This window comes from Zingiber officinale, chromosome 5A (genome assembly GCF_018446385.1).
Source record: "Zingiber officinale cultivar Zhangliang chromosome 5A, Zo_v1.1, whole genome shotgun sequence".
Lineage (NCBI taxonomy): Eukaryota > Viridiplantae > Streptophyta > Magnoliopsida > Zingiberales > Zingiberaceae > Zingiber > Zingiber officinale.
In genome coordinates, this window is record NC_055994.1 from 1,100,226 (window position 1) to 1,117,659 (window position 17,434).

At 39.1% G+C, this 17,434-nt stretch overlaps 1 protein-coding gene across 1 annotated transcript; it reads right to left on the minus strand.

The window, feature by feature from the left end:
- Positions 1-8,160: 8,160 nt before the first annotated feature.
- LOC121979237 (protein PLASTID MOVEMENT IMPAIRED 1-RELATED 1-like) lies at positions 8,161-12,058 on the minus strand. The gene is made up of 2 exons (XM_042531196.1): positions 9,608-12,058; positions 8,161-9,503 (listed from the first exon to the last, which is right to left on the minus strand). Exons 1-2 carry the CDS (start codon positions 11,953-11,955, stop codon positions 8,393-8,395), a joined length of 3,459 nt encoding a protein of 1,152 aa, XP_042387130.1. The 5' UTR covers positions 11,956-12,058; the 3' UTR covers positions 8,161-8,392.
- Between the last annotated feature and the right edge of the window lie 5,376 nt (positions 12,059-17,434).

Here is a 17,434-nt window from a genome sequence, read left to right on the forward strand (position 1 = left end):
AACAAAAATCAAAGAAAAAGTTATCCGATTCACAAATTATGAGAAAGCCTTCAACTCAGAAAAATTCATGTTATCCTGATAATATGTTTGCAAAAAGAACAGATGAGGAGGAGCCGTGGAGAGAGAAAGTACAAAGAAGGCACAACCGGGAATGAAATTGCCTGAGAGTTTCAAGAAATACTCTGGATGCTAAATCCCAGAAATTTAAGGTACAAAATCTTATCCAACTTTGATCGGAATTCCATCTGAGAATGTAAAAAACTTGTTTGTTTGTTTTTTCTTTAGGGAATTGGGTTCTAAAACATCCAAATAAGACCTTCATTTTCAAGAGATCCTCATGAAAGCCCTATGAAAAAGACAACAAATTTGTAACCCTCTGCTTTTGTAACTGTAAAAGACACACAATGCTTCAAAAGCAAGAGAACTAACGCCACAAGCAAAAACAACGAAGTTGATCGGAAACAAAAACTGGACAGATAAAATAGAGACTTGCGAAAAAAGATGAACCGAAGAGGGTGCTAGCCTGCTATCACCGGCCGTGTAGGAGACAAGAACCCTTGAAGAGGAGGTCATGGCAAAATTAGGTTGACGAGGATCAACACTTTTCATTTTAATTAAAATTTTAATATTAAATAGTATAATAAATTATTAATTTTTTGGGTACCTCTAAGAAGTGGGCACGAGGCAAGCGCCTCCTAGACCTCACCTCAGGTCCGGGTCTGGAAGGACACATCACCAGATGGCATTTTAGAAATGTCCATCGTCTATGAGAATCAACCATAAATATTGCCATGGAGTTAGCATCCAACCATATGGAAGAAAGAGAGATAGGAAGAGCAATCACCTTAACTAAAACATCAGAGGCAACAATTTATTTTTGATCAAAAGTATCATCGAGTGGTTCAACCATCGGCTGCTTCCTGATGTAGCTCATATCAAAATCATACACATTGTTCCAAACTGGAAGAAGGAACATAGTTCCAACAGAAATAGTAAAATCACTTTAAATGTGACAAAACAGAATCTGCTGGGATAAGACCATAAAAAAAGGCTAGAAATAATTAGAAAATTATTAGAATCTAAAAAGAATAATCAGAATATCAAGCACTGAAAAGATCTACAGACTCACACTCAATCTCATCTTCTTTTTCAACATCCTCAATCGCTGTCAAGAATAGAAAAGCTTTGTCTGGTAAGATAATGCCATCGTTGATCTGGACGAAGAATAAACCAAGGAACATAAAACTGGTATTTTGCCTGTATTAGCCTTATAAGTGAGCGAGCCTAGTAACAGTGCATCTTTGTTAAACACCATGAAACAACAAAAAATTAAACACTTCCAAGACAAAAGAAAAGGCAACGATGCAGGAATTTAATTAATTTATATGGATACTTTAGTGGGTTCAGTGGAGAGTTTGATGGACTTATGGGAATGTCTACATAAGGCATCTTTTGTACCATACTTGGTATTCTATTTCGATCGTAAGGGGTTACTCTACTTTGGATTTATCCTCTCTTCTCTCTTGTCCAGTTTTCCCTCTCCTCACCTCTACCCTACTTCCCAGCTCTGGTGGTTCTAGATTACAAAATTACCAAAGATTGTACATCTTTTCAAATTATTGGATGAAGATATTGACCCTAAACAAACATCTGTATAGCTACAAAGGCGCTCTTATAATGTGTTTCTCATTAAAATCCATAATACATGTCATTTATCTCCTGCAATTCATAAGTTTTACCAAATAATATCTGCTTGAATGATTGGAGTAAGATATTACATTTTATGGTAGTTCAATATATATAAAACATATCATATTTAGTCCATATAACAAGTACCACTACCTGACGTTGGTCAATCCTCAGTCTATCCCATCTTAGTTTTTATTTCATAAATTAGTCAATCTAATAATATTTTATTTTTCAATTTTTAACCTAACATGGCACAACTTAACATGGTCAAACTATTTAAATTGTCTTTACAAACTAAGTATATATTATCTTACAGATATTGTGATTTTTAATCTTTTATAAGATACTGATGGTGTTATATAATCTCATCACCACCCCAAGCGTTCAAAACTGAGTTGAATGAAAAAATCAATATTGGTACAGAAGATGGTTCTTGGTTCAAAACATTGTCTTCAAATCTTCAAAAGAATACTATTTTTTTGCCTAATGCATGTTAAGCTACCAAACATTAAAAATGCATGCATCACTTTTGTGTCCTAGACTTGTTTTTATTTATTATTTGGTTATTCAAAGACTTATTTTGAGCTATGTGTTATGTTTTGGAGTCAATTATCAATATTTGAGTTAATATATAAATGCATCCCTTGAATCTTGACTATTTGCTAGGCTTTATTATTAGGTGAGTTTTCTTTTTTTGATGAGTTTTGATTTTGATTGGATGGAGGTTTGATTCAATTTTGGTGATTGAATGAAATTTTTGCCACGTAAGGGTAAGGATTAATTCTCAAGTCAAATAGAGAGAAGGGTTAATTCAATTAAGAGATGTGCTTTTATGATTGATGTATAGAGAGTAAGGGTAAAGTTCAATGTGGATCTTGAGATTTATCGCATTATCTTTTTATATATTTAGTTTATTATTTTGCCATTTTAATAAACATTGAATTTTATGAGACATTGTGTTATGGTAAGAGCTAAAGGATGTTCTTCTATTAGCCAATAATGGTGACTATTTAGTAAAGAAGTGTTATATTGGGTTGTTTCTTTCAAGTATTAATGAATATTCAATTTTGATATTTGAGTATCTATTCTGTGATTTATAATTATTTGCGGTGCTTCTGTTTAAAAAATGAAAAAAAAAGAGAGTATATTTTGTTGTTTCTGTAATTTTGCAGATAATATTCTGTTAGACTTATTGTGAATTTTTCATAATTGTTATTTTTTTAATTTAACTTACTAGACCTGCAGGGCAGTCTAGACTCATGTTACATGTTGGTTTTTTAATGAAAAGATTATTTATAAATTTGGAAACAAACAGCTTGGGAAAGAACTTTGTATGTGTTCTTTGAATTATCAAATTACAGGATGCAAGGTCCAACATCATTCATTCCTGAAGTTTATCTCAACCCAAGATCAACTCGTGAGTTTTAATCTGTTAGTTGCTTTGTTTACATCTCCAAATATAAGCCTATAAAAATTAGAGTCAATTAAATTAAAATTTTAAAGCCAAACATTATAGAAGTATGGCAAGCATCTTGACTAATAATTGTTTTTTCCTAATACCACAATGTTGTGCAACAGATAAGAGTATTGATTCTTATAACATTCTAATAAGGTTAGTCCATAATTTTACATAATGCTCCTAGGAAATTCAATGTCGAACCTAATTTCCCTACATGTCTATAAATATCTCTAAATGAACCATTAAAGTTGAATTAGATTGGCACAAGTAGAATTAAAGTGGCACAAATACACGATATAAATTCATTTGAGTTTCTCTCGCCGTGGTATAATTGATCCTCTTTGATGTTGTTGAGAATATTCCTACCTTGGTCAAATTTTTTATCAGTCAATTTGGATACTATCCACAAGCCTATCTCAATTGATGCCAGTAAAACCATGTCAGCAAGGTTGGTGTAGTGACATTTATTGATACCTAACAATATCAATAATAGTCAATCGTTGGAACAATAAGTTTCAGTCATACCAACAAGACCGATCAGCACTTTGAGACAATGATGTGGTATGTGTTTCATTGATCATTATATTTTGCCTTTTACAAGTTGCACATGAATTTTGGTGTATCATTGGAGGACATCAAATGTGGTTATTACGCTAGTGGTGCACACAAAGAAGCTTACCTGCTTTGACAAATTTTTCAAAAAACAATTACCCACAGAATAAACTGAAGATTCAGAGGAAGATTTGATACTGTCATTATGTTTAGCCTGTACAGACAATAGACCATTAAGTTTTTAATCAGACTTAAGAGCAATTATACTGAGCCTCAGATGTTCGAGCACTAGGGGTTAGTGAGGCACATCAAGAGATAGTAAACATAACCTAACACCATATAAAGAACTAAGTAGGTACGATCATGGCAATGAAAGAAAATGCAAATTTGATGTTTGGGGAAAAGAAACTGACAGGAATATCACTTACAAGCCATTTATTGCGCGCATAAAGAACTGTGTTTAGCATGTTCTCAAACAACAAGAAATAGCCCATCCACTCAGAGATGATAACATCTACATGAGACTGGAAGCCAATCTCTTCAACTTTCCCTTTTAACACAGTTATAACTGTATAGATAAAATATGACAAATAAGTAAGATGGAACTTAGGAGTGCAATAATCAAATTTAGATAATCACTGGTCACCATCAGATCGAACTATTTCTTTTGCCATGTCAGCCATTTGAGAGCATTCCACCTGCACATCAGATTTAACACAAGAACACCAATCAAATCAGGGAAATAATAAAAAATAAGAAGAAAAACTAATAAGGACAGCAACAAATCACTTTTTGTTGTTTCATGTTCCAAACAAAACATTGTATTCTAAAGTAATATGCAAGTAGGAACTAGAATACTAGATAACTTGGTTCATGGAAGGACACAAGAAGAAAAAAGACACTTGAACTCCAGAGTCGGAAAGTCTATACTTGTGATTCTGAAATACCTTCTCTTCTCTGATCCAGTGCACCACTTGTGAAAGTTTTGGGTGCAATAATGGAATGCAAATGGAATAATTAACTGCATAAATAGTTGGAAATCCTATCACATCTGTGAAATGAGCAATCGTGTAATAGGAAAATGATAGTTATTCCCGAACTAGTTTTATATATGTAGAACTGTTCTTTGAGCATCTTGAAAGGGATTTCTTTTCCCTAGTAGCTTATAATTTTCTTCCCTGTTTTGTGTGAATTTCTGAACCTCCATGTGACTAGATCAAACATGCTGCTCGACACTTTGCCCCTGCTTTAGAACAAAACAGAGACAAGAGATCATCAAGTGGCCGGCCCTCCCTCTCTTCTCTCTTTTCCCTTTTGCTCTCTTCTCCTTGGTGGTGTTGGTGGCCGGATTTTAGAAGAGGAGGAGGAAGCTTTTGGGTGGTGTTCATCTTGGAGGATCATCGCTCACACGACGTTCAAGGCGAGGCGAGGAATACGGCAGAAGATCTCGAGGTCATTAGCTTACAAAGAGAAGGTATAACTAGTAGTTTTCTTCCGCATCATACTAGTTATTTTCTTTGTAAGAATTCTAAATATAAAAGGCAATTAGATCTAGTTTTTCGAGTTTGTGTTTTCTTCTTTTTCGAATTTGTGATTCTATTGTTCTTTTTGGTTAACTTAGAGTTATTTAAGGAAATTAAATATTAGCTTTCCTTAAAAGGCTTTGCCTAGGCGGTGGTGGTTGCTCCCATATCCAAGAAGGTCATGTGCCTCGCTATGCAGTCCTGGAAGCCAATTTTAGAAATTAATATTTAATGAAATTAATAACTTAGGTAGATTTGAATCAATAGTGTTAAGTTCCGCTTGCGATTCAAATCTAAACCATTAAGAACAGATAAGTTAAATTTGGAATCAATGATGTTAAGTTCCGTCTGCGATTCCTAATTTAACTTCTAAAGAACACAATAGGTTATTTAAAGAAAGATTCAACACTTGTACAAAAATTTTTTTTGTCTAGTGGGACCGGTACGTTTTCCTAGGATTAACCAACAAGTGTATTCCTGCAACCACATCAAGGAGACAAGGACAACCTTGTTCTTGAATAGAAACGCATTCTGATAAATAACATTATAATATGTTTCTGTCCTAACAACATCCTTTAACATTTCCTGTCAGACAAAGAAAGTTAAGGGAATCGAGTGCATCAAAAAAAAAAAGATAAATGATTTCGAAATAGCACAAAAGATAGCAATAGGAAATACCAACAACAATTAAAAGAGAATGAAAATCCTACTATCATCAATGATTCCCGGAAATTTATCAGTATAAATCAAGTAAACAAATATACTAACAATTTAAGCATATAACCGCAGACTGAGTACGCTTCTATGATGCAGACCAAGAAGCTCATGTCATACAGATGCCTCCCTTACAACATTTAGTTTAGGCTACTAAATATTCCAAAGAAATAACAGAACGTTTTGTCAACAGTTAAACGTGCATAAACAATAAAAAAAAGCATCTGAGTGCTTCTGAGTAACCTACTTAGCAAAGGAGACAACTTATACAAAATTACATTTAATCTTACGTTTCTCAAATGTGGCACATCCCTTAACTGCTTGTCATGTCTAATAAGGTCTATTATTAGCTTGTAATAGCCCTTATACGCATGATAAGATTGTTATGATCTCCAAACCAGTCAAATAATATTCAGCTACTAGCAAATCACTATAACTGGAGGTTGTTGTCTATTGTCAGAAAAAATTTGAGGAAAATGGTTGCAGAGAATCATGACAAGAGAAAGCAGATAATATTGATGAGTATTATTGCCTCCCTTTTAGTTTATCTGCAAGTGATTACTAAACACGAAGGATCAGAAACAAACAAAGAAACTGTTTGCCTGAGTAAATATAAGCTAAATTTTAAAAAATCAATAATATTAAGAATTTCACTAAATAGAAACATTACACCACCACATTACACAAGATGGCAACCAATAGTAGCTCATGAATCAGAAATGCATAAATTACTTCATGGATACCTACAAATAGAAAGACAAAATAAGGAGTCAGTCCCGTAGTTAACTTGTTGATGCTTAAATTATCACCAAAAAAAAACTTAAAAATTTCCATTTAGACAAAAAAAACACCTAGAATGTATCTGTTCTGGCTTCTCCAATAACCAAATAGAGGAAAGGAGTTAAAATATAAATATTGGAGCAAAAGGTGATATCAACTAGTATATCCGGTCCCACGGCAAGGGTAAGATTCAAGTAGGTAAATCATAAGGTACATTTTGCCTTAGCACAACGGTCCTTTGCATCAGGGCTAAAATGTAAATATGAATGTACTAATAGACATTGGTTAAAAAATTTCATTTTTATTTATACATAACTCTTTTGATGTAAATATTTTAAAATAATAATTCAAATGATCTTCTAAGAGTCGTTAAGAGAATTGCAAGGGTATTTTGAGAATGAGTCACACCCTTTGGTAAATTTGGAAAACTATGATTCATGATTTGGTAAATATCAAATTTAAAGCCCATCTTTTGATACAACGTTGAGGTTATACAGTAGGATTTGTTATTTTTAAAAATATGTGATAGATTTGTTAGAAGTTATAAAGTATATAAAAAAATAGCAATTAACCCATAAAAAATAAGGGAAAAAACTCTATGCACGAAGCTCCCGTTATGCAAGGTCCCGGGGAAGGATCCATTGTACACAGTCTTATCCGGTTTTTTGCAAGAGACTGTTTCCAGGATTCGAACCCGTGACCTTTTGGTCACAAAGTAACAATTTTACCGTTGGACCAAGGCTCCCCTTCTTAAGACAAGAAGCTAATACAGAATTAAATTGAGGTAGGAGAGAATGAGCAGTACCAAATTGAGGTAGGAGTAGGAATCGAAGTAGTAATCGACACTGGTGTGTCCGCGCCAATCAAACCAGAGTCATCGAGGTTGGAGCTCTCGGCCCTCTCCTCCATCTCCTTGTCGTTCACTCCCACTTTAGCTCCCACGACGCAGCCAATAACACATATATAATTGAGCTTTAACCCACATTCATCTGCTAATTTTGTCCAAAATAAATAAATTACACCCAAGACTTCCACAACGTAGAGAGCAATCTCATAAAGTAAATAATGCCAATTGTTGAAGTAAAGAAATTAGTCACCAGTACAACAATTCACATGTTTTGGACTTCAACTGGCATGTTCCTATTATACTTGCATTAATTCCTTCTGTTCCTTGAACTTGTCAACCAATAAACTTCTGCTGATCGTTAGACTCAAACAAAATAGCATTGTCAAGTTTACATAACCCTGATGATGTTTAGATAGTTGTTAAAATAATGTGACTCATGGCATAGAAAATATCTTTAAAAGATCTAAGGTTCTCAAGACAAGCAATTGTCATACAGAAATGGTAATATACCCCAATCTAACTCTGTTCATCCTTAGTTCAAGAGCAATGCAAGTAACTTGTATGAAAACATTCTATAGAAATATGCACAGATAGCCTCGTAGGAATGAGAATTAAGATATTATTAACAATGTGCTAAAAGATGCACAAGACAGATCAATAATTTGGATATCTACAAGATTACAAAAGAAAATCACACATACTAGGGATGATGTGGTGATTAGCTGCAGGTTTGTACAATGGATATAGTGTATCACATCAATCTCATTAGTATCGTCTGTACAAAGACTCGTATGCTAGTGGATCAGTGGTGTAACATATTTCATGCACTTAAGACAGTTTAATAATTCCATTTGGAAGTATAATATTGGGATTCCTTGTGTGAGGCTTTGAAGATGCTAGGCCTTTCACTGTGGCACCATTGCCATGGACTAGTGATGTAATGCTCCAAAGTGTATCTCCTGGCTGTGATGTGGCTATTTTTCCTTGAGAAAGGTTTACCACTGTCTTTGACTTCATTAATTGACGCTTTTTGGGCTTTCCCATTCCAGTAGCAAGCATCCACCCAGAACCAGACTGTTGTTGCTTGGGATCACCCCAGATAGTTTTTTTGCTAGGTTCAGTATCTAGACCAGCAACAAGCACCTCCGTGATTTTAAACCGAGGGATAGTCTCTTCTTCATGTTTCTCCTGCTTACCCAATGGCTTGGTTTCAGTCTCAACCTCGTCTTGCTCTTCATTGTTTCCTTTCTTTGAGGCATTGCAGTAAATTTTTCCTGGCTCTCGAGGAAGAAAAACACGCTTAACTTGAATTAAAGCAAGCATGGGCATGCCAACTGGCTCATAGTTTTGTAAGGGATCTCGGAGTTGTACCATTAGTGCTACAGTGAAGTTATCCCCAAGAAACCCCCATTTCTTTCCTGATCTTTTCCCTCTTTTATCTCCGTTCCACCCACTACAAATCATGTCCACAGAATTAGCATGATGCGCTAACAGAATCTTTAAAATTCGATCACTGTCCTGATCTTCATCATCGATGATGCCTGAGTCAAGCTTCATCCACTCATCAAGCGAGAGAGACAAGCCCATCAAACCATCAGTGTCATCATCACTTTCTTTAACATTCAAAAGCTGTAATCCACTTGTGCCCTCCAAATCTAGTGACCAGCTGCTTTTAGCTCCTCTACTCTCCAATGTTGAAAGATCCCCAATAGACTGGGGGATAATATTTGAAGGCGCCTCTTCATTTGATGTGCCTGTTTGTATTCTCAACCCCTCAAATGACAGTACTTCAATCTTATCCATTGCAATTAGAGCAAGATCCTCTAAAGTAATGTATTCTGAGACTTCTCTGCCATTGAAACTCAAAGCCAGGCTGTTACTTTTCTTCCTCCTTACAGAAACATTCTGAACAGCATTTGGATAATGATTCTTGACATGGCTGTCCAAACAAAAAGAGTTTAGTATGACAACAAAGAACCATAGAATACAAAGGTTTCACATAAGAAATTAAACTAAAAATAACCGGAGAACAAATTTTCAAACCTTTCACAAGAGTCCAGAGCAGTGACAGAATCCCATGCAATCTGTTGCATGGTCTTCCCTGTTATATCTTCCAAAGGCATTAATTTACTTGCCTGCCTTGATAGTTTTTCAAGGCCCTCTGAAGCTAATCTCTGCAATATTTCCATCATCCCGGAACCCATTTCAGCAGGAACCACTACAGGGCTAGACACCTGCATTATCAACTTACCCTTATTCTTTGCATTTGTGAAAAGCAAAGGGCTCATGGACCGCAAAAAACCTCCATCTTTGGTTTGAACAATTGGACCCAACCCTTCACCAAGTGGTGGTAACTCCAATGGCTCCTCTGATGGGAGGTCAATAGGACTACCAAATGCCCCACTGCTTCTAGGTGGAGAAAAATTAAAATTGTTCACATTTAATCCCCATTCCTGAATCAAAACTTCTGTTTCTGCATCCTCCAGTATTTCAACCCTAGATTTGCTATTGTTCATCCTCATATTTATCTTCTGAAGCTCTTTCTCTACTTCATGGACCATCAGTGAAAGATTAAGATCGTCAGAGAAGTCGCCCCAGTAAGAGAGTTGTTCTATTCCATGATCAGGACCAAAGAAATCACTTCCTGATGCCAAGGATTCTTTTTCAAATTGCTTCCACAGCTTTTCCCTGGGTGATTCTGGTTCACTGTCTGTACTCAATCCACAAGCGTTGTGTTCTATGCCTAGCACACTTAAGAACTCATCGGCAACGGACTCTGTGACAGCATCTATGCTACGTGACCTGCTCAAGCTTGCCATCTTGTAACTAGAATCAACGTCGCCATGATTTAATTGCTCCATTGGCTTGTAGCCAATATTAGAGATGTCCAATTCCCCTTGCTCGAGATTTGATGTACTCTGGAAGATAGTGTTCAGCTCTTCTCTTGCTGAATCCGCGGTTAGTTGTTCATCACCTTGAGTTTTATCAGCATGGTTCATAGTATCCACATTCAGCAATGTAGACTCTTGCATGTTAAGACTACTATGACAAGACCCCTCCTGAGCTGATTCATATGACTTGGTGCCCAGCCTTTCTTCCTGTAAAATCACTTGCAGATCAAGGTTATCCCGAAGAGCAGCCTCGTCTATATGTGGTTTACCTGATTCCATAATGGGCCTTTCAATTCTGGCCTCACCATCAGGTTTATCGAGCTTCATACCTGGCCCTTCCTTATTGCCCTTGTATTCCGCATGAAAGGTGGTGGCATCGACCACAGCTTTGCATGTTTGGTCTCCTGACAAAATTTCTGCACCTTGCTCAATCACCATAAAATCAGGATCATTGCAATCCCATTCATCACTTCCTTTGTCAGGCTCCGGCAACATACAAGGCTTCAGCATATCCATAGAGGTATTAAGATTCTGTGTGTCTAATTTCCCAGCCACGTTAGCTTTTTGTGAGATCTCTATTGTTGATCTTGGCAACACCGCATGAAGCACCTTCACTTCCTCTAGCGGACTACTCTGCGTATTCATCAAATCAAGCTCAGAATCCTCTGAGACCTTTCTCTCTCCTTTTTCCCAGTCCAGAGGACCAGCCCCGACCAAGGACTCATTCCTAACAAGCGAGAACCCGAAGCTAACATTAAGAGATGCGCCCCTTGCCTTCCCGGACAACCGGTAGCTGGTTCTCCAGTTTCCAAATGTTTTCTCGTCCTCGAGTTCCTCTAGAGTGGCCGGGAGCACACGGGTAACATCCACCAGATGGCGACCGAGGTCCAGCTCAGCGACGCCACCTGCGAGGGAGGGATAGATCAGGAAATGCCGAGCTTCGTACTTAGCCGTTCCACTCCGACCGGTGCGGGCGCCCTGCACGGCGCATCGGTAGGTAAGTGTCTCCTCGAACTGGACGACTCCGCGGATGACGCGGGAGGGGCTGGTGGAAACGGAAGAGGAGGCAGGATCCGTGGTGCGGCGCCACTGCACAACGAGCGGGACGCCAGAAAGGGCAGTGGGGAGGCCCTCGATGTAGTGGACGTGGAGGGAGAAGCAGCAAACGAAGCGACGCTGGCCGGTGATCTGAGAAAGCGCCTTTTTGATCGGATTCCATCCCCACAGAGACGATGTTTTCTTCTTCTCCTTGCCCTTCAAGGATGAAGAGGAGGAGACAGAGGAGGCAGGTGAGGAACAACCGGCAGAGAGAGCGACTCGTTCTTCGGAGGAGGGCGGAGGAGGAAGGCGGCGACGTTGGTGTTTGGGGTCGAGGGAGAGGGCTTTTCCCAAGGCTTCGATCTCATGGAGCAATTCCAGGTGATCATAGTCGCCGGCGGCTGGTAGGCCACCATGGGGCGATTCGCGATTCCCCTGGCCGGAGGCAGCCCTCCCTATCATGGGGACGAGAAGGAGGAGGAGGAGGAGACGAAGACCGATAAGGTTTTCTTATCTCCGTCGAACGTTGCTATTTTTAGATTTCCTTCACTTCTCCGTCCTTGTTTGCGCCGAGAGAAAAGATACAGAACTGATTAAATTAACGTGGACCAGCGCCAGGTTGGCTCCTGTGCCACGTTAATCTACCCATGGGTCTACACTTCCAGTTCCTACTTCATTTCCACTAACAATTCAGGTAAAACGTTGGGCCTTATCGTTAAGCGTGGTAACAAGAATCGCTAATATCCGACGGAGACAGCCATCGGTTCTCCCCTGCCGTTCGATTGGGGGAATGTTTTAGGTGTTCTTCGTCGTTTATTTATGTTTAGTTGATTTTTTTTTTTTGCGAGAGTTAATTAATTAAAAAAAATAGAACCTATACAAAATAAAATTAATTTGATATGATAAATTGAAATGGTGGTGGTGGCATAGCAAACAATGAGTCATATGATTCCCGGGATGTTATTGTTAAAATATGAGGTGTTATCGTATAATGTTTTGAGAGTTTGGTCATCTGTACTTAATGATTAGTGGTCATTATGATTTTTTTTTTGTCAGTTTAAAACTAGATTGATAAAAGTATTAGGGTGAATGAATCATCTTTTATTATTTATATATATATATATATATATATATATATATATATATATATATATATATATATATAGAGGTAGTCATATGACAAAGTCAATTTTAGTCAATACATAAATTATGTGGCACATTCCAATGATTATTCTCTATGGTTCTATCTCCCGAGTTATCATCTCACTGACTTCCCGGCTTGCCGACTCATTGACTTCCCAGCTTTCCAACTCATCGAACCAATGAAGTTTTCGATCTCCCAAGTTGCTGACTCATTGACTACCCGATGTACTGCAACCTTTGAACCTCCCAAGCTCCTAACATGTAGCGATTACTAAGATTAAAAGATACAACAGCATCATCATTCTTTGTGACGGATGGACTTCTAACGCTGCGTGAGATATTCAAACCAGAATATTTTGGTATCGTACAGACGTTGCATGACTACTTCAATATTCTTCTTAAACTGATCAATCGGAATATTATTTGTGCAAATCTATCAATTTCTTACAAGTAATCGTCATGACGATCACCCGTAAATTTTTTTTCTTTCATTTATAATGCAAGAGTCGACATCATCGTTGGATAAAGATTAGAGGAACAAACAACAATGAACACTCCAACCACTTCTTGAACGGAGGATGACACTCCGATCTTCACTCCTCTTTCTGCCACCCCAATAGTTTCTGTAGAAATTAAAAGAAGAAAAAAATTAATCATATTATTGGATATTAAATTGATATAGAGTATAAGATGTTATATAGTTAAGTTAAGAAACCCTAAACTCTATAAAAACAAGAAAAAAGTCTAAATTACCCTAAAAATTATAAACAAATAAATATATAATCTAACATCCCTCCTCAAACTCACGATGCTACAGTTAAAAGCATTGAGAGTTTGTCAAATAAGAAACAAAAACGTAAAGCAAAATGTGCTTTAGTAAACATATCAACAATTTGTAGCTTTGAAGGAATAAAAGGCAATGTCATGGTGTCAATCTGAAGATGGTGACGAGTAATGTGACAATCAATTTCAATATGTTTCGTCCGCTCATTAAAAACTGAATTGCGTGTAATTTGAATAACACTTTGATTATTACAATATAACGGAGTAGGTTGATGAAGAGAGACACTCATATCCGCAAGCAACCAACGCAACCAAACTATCTCACAAGTAGTTGAGGCCATGACACGATACTCAGCTTCTGTGGAAGATCTAGAAAAAACATCTTACTTTTTACTCTTCCAAGAAATGAGGGAATCATTAAGAAAAATGTAGAAGCCAGTGGTAGATTTACGATCCGTATGATTACCAGTCCAATCCGTATCAGAGTATGCATACAGCTCAAGAGATGAAGTAGAAGGAAATAAAAGGCTTTGAAATTGAGTGCCCTGAAGACACCTGAGAATATGAAGAACAGTAGCCCAATAAACTGTAGTTGGTACAACAACAAATTGGCTAACCAAATGAACAATATATGCAATATCTGGACGAGTCACGATGAGAAAAATCAAGCTTCCAATAATAGTTCTGTACAAACTATGATCCGACAAAGGTGAGCCATCAAATGGAGAATATCGAGCATTAGTCTCAATAGGAGTATCAAAAACTCTATTATCAGTAAGATAAGCATGTTCAAACAGATCAGATATATACTTTGACTGAGATAAAAGATAACCTTTCAAAGAATAAACAATCTCAATGTTCAGAAAGTAGCGTAGTATACCCAAGTCTTTCATAGCAAAACAATGAGTCCACTAAGACTTCAAGGAAGCAATTCCATCAGAATCATCACCAGTAATAATTGTTTCATCAACATATAATACTAAAAGAATACGACTTGCACTCGTACATCTGACAAACAATGTTGAATCATGATTACTAGGATGAAAATCAAACGAAGTAATCACTGTAGATAACTTCTCAAACCAAGCACGAGGTGCTTGTTTGAGACCATAAAGTGCTTTACGAAGTCTCCAAACTTCACTAGATTTGTGTGAAATATCAAGAGGAGGTGTCATATAAATTTCTTCATGAAGATCACCATTTAGAAATGTATTATTGACATCCATCTGAGATATTCTCCATCGACAAACAGAAGCAACAACAATCAGAGTACGAATAGTTGTCATTTTTGCAACAGGAGCAAATGTTTATTCATAATCCATGTCATACTCCTGAGAATAACTTTTAGCAACAAGACGAGCTTTGCATCGTTTGATAGATCCATCAGATTTAGTTTTGATCTTATATACCCAACGAGAACTAATAGTATATTTTTCTGGTGGCAATGGAACCAAATCTCATGTATGACTCTGATGCAAAGCAGATAGTTCCTCAGCCATAGCACTCTGCCAAAATGGGTTACAAACAACTTCTCTATAAAATTCAGGCTCAGAAAGACAATGAATAGATGCAACAAATTAATCAAAAGAACGAGAATAACAAGAGTAAGCAAAATATGGTAGTTTATTAGACTTACGAACGATCAAATAACTTCTTCGACACGGGGAGCGATCAAACAACTGATGCTCAAGGGAGAATGACGTGCAGAAGTTGAGTCAAGCGGCTACCCTGCTTGGCCAAACAACAAAGCCTGACATCGAGAGAGTTCAACTTCGGTCGAGCGGCTACCCCGCTCGGCTTGACAGCAGGTCTCGATAGTGGCAGAGTGGAACTTCGGTCAAGCAGACAAGGAGTATCGAGGTTCTGGTCGACCGGATGGCGTACCAGAGCGGCGTTAGACGGTCAAGTGGTGAACCCGTTCAGCCTAGCGGTACAGTACATGGATATCCATCAACATTCTTTTGGGAGTTGGTGCTGCCGACACCGGGCATGGACTGCCAGAAGATCATACGACGGAAGCTTCCACTGTCACTTCAGAGATATGCTCGGTCCGTTAAGGTACTGTGTCAGGGACACTTTATTGATAAATCTTTTCAGGAAAAAATTTGAGAAGCGTGCTCGCCTTGGGAAGCACGCACGCGCGCTATCAGAGCTCTATATAAAGGAGGGGTCCAAGCATCGGTAGAGGTACACAATACACGCGATATTTACTGTTTGTGCTACAATCTTCTTATTGCTCCGCCTTATTCCTCATCACCGATGACTGATTTGAGCGTTGGAGGGCCAACACTGGGGACCCCTTTCCTGGCTCAGCACTGAGGCAATCTGTGTTACAGGTCTGCGTAGAGTCCACAAGGGGTCAGCGTGAGTGTCACATCCCCAGCTTTCCATCTCTTTGACTTTCGGACAGGATCATATTTGGCGTTATCTGTGGAAACATAGCATGCATCCGAGCCGAGAAGATGGAGGATGTTGGATGACTCACCACCATAACGTTCACCCAAGAGGAGCTTGAGATGCTAATTCAAGCCTGAGCAGCAAAAATGATTGAGCAACAACAACAACAAGCGTTAGCCAATCGGCTAGCGTCGCAGCCTGCAACATCGGTGGCCGACAGGCGAGCATGGCAAGAAGACTGAGCGGAGCAACTCTTTGTATGGGGACAGAACAGAAGGTCGACCGACACATAGGGGGAAGCGCCGCCCGCGCTGATCCCCTTCCATCGCGCCTTATTCCAAACCCCTTTAGAAATAGCGTAGGCGCATCAAGAGTGAGGATCATCTTCGAATGATGCTCCCGTTCGGGATGCACGAAAGGACAAGGCGCCATGAAGCAACATGTCACCCAAATGGATCAACCGGAAGTTCTCAGAGGAGATCTTACATGACTCTCTGCCCAGACATTATACCCCACTGGCGATCGGGACATACAACGGATCAACCGACCCAGATGATCATCTGGATCGGTTCGATAACGAAGCCATGCTGCACCAGTACACACACGGAGTGAAGTGCCGAGTCTTTCTCACTACACTCTCTGGATCGGCGTAGTGCTGGTTCCGAAGACTGCTAGACGGCTCAATACGGAGCTTCAAAGACTTCCAAGTCGCGTTCCAGCACAATTTCGCCAACAACCGACGCTATCAAAAGACGACCGTCAACACTCTTTGCCCTAAAGCAAGGGCCTAAGGAAGTGCTCCAAGCGTACATACAGCGCTTCAACCAAGTGGTCATGGACATCTCCTCGGTCTCATTAGAGACAATGATGAACGCCTTCACTCAGGGGCTCGCCGAGGGAAATTTCTTCCGATCGCTCATCAGGAAGCTGTCCAGGGACTTCGACCACATGCTCAAGAAGGCCAACAAGTATATAAATATGGAAGAGGCCCAAGCGGCCAGAAGAAATGAGGTACCGATCGAGCGTCGACCATCGAGCAACCATCAACTGCCCAAGAGGTCGAGGTCAAAGGAGTGCGGCCACACCAGGAGACTAGGGCACATACTTTAAAGCATGTGGCATCTGGTCGGCTGAAGGCGTCAAAGGGCAAAATATAGATGCCGATGTTTTGTTCTTTCCACCAGTCGGCAACCCACAACACGTGCGATTGTCGCGACCTAACACCAATCTTCAGCCGATCGGCTCCATGAGGATATCACCGCTGAACCCCTTCTCTCGATCAGTGACAAAGGCATTGATCGACCGGGCGGTGAGAAGAAGAAAGAAGGGAGCCCGAGCGCCATCACCAACATCAGCAGAGGGATGACACGGACCCCGACCAAGTCCTGGCTAAGCGAAATAGTCCATCCGCTCAAGAAGAAGAAAATAGGAACAACGATTCCTGAGGAGAGATAGACATGATCGCTGGAGGGCCGACCGGCAGCGACTCCAACAGAGTCAGGAAATAATACGCTCTGCGGTTAGAGATCCATGCCATGGGATGCAGAAAGGAGAAGGCTGAAGGCCCCCAGATCAGCTTCGGCCCCAGCGACTTAAAGGGGGTGGAGATCCCCCACGA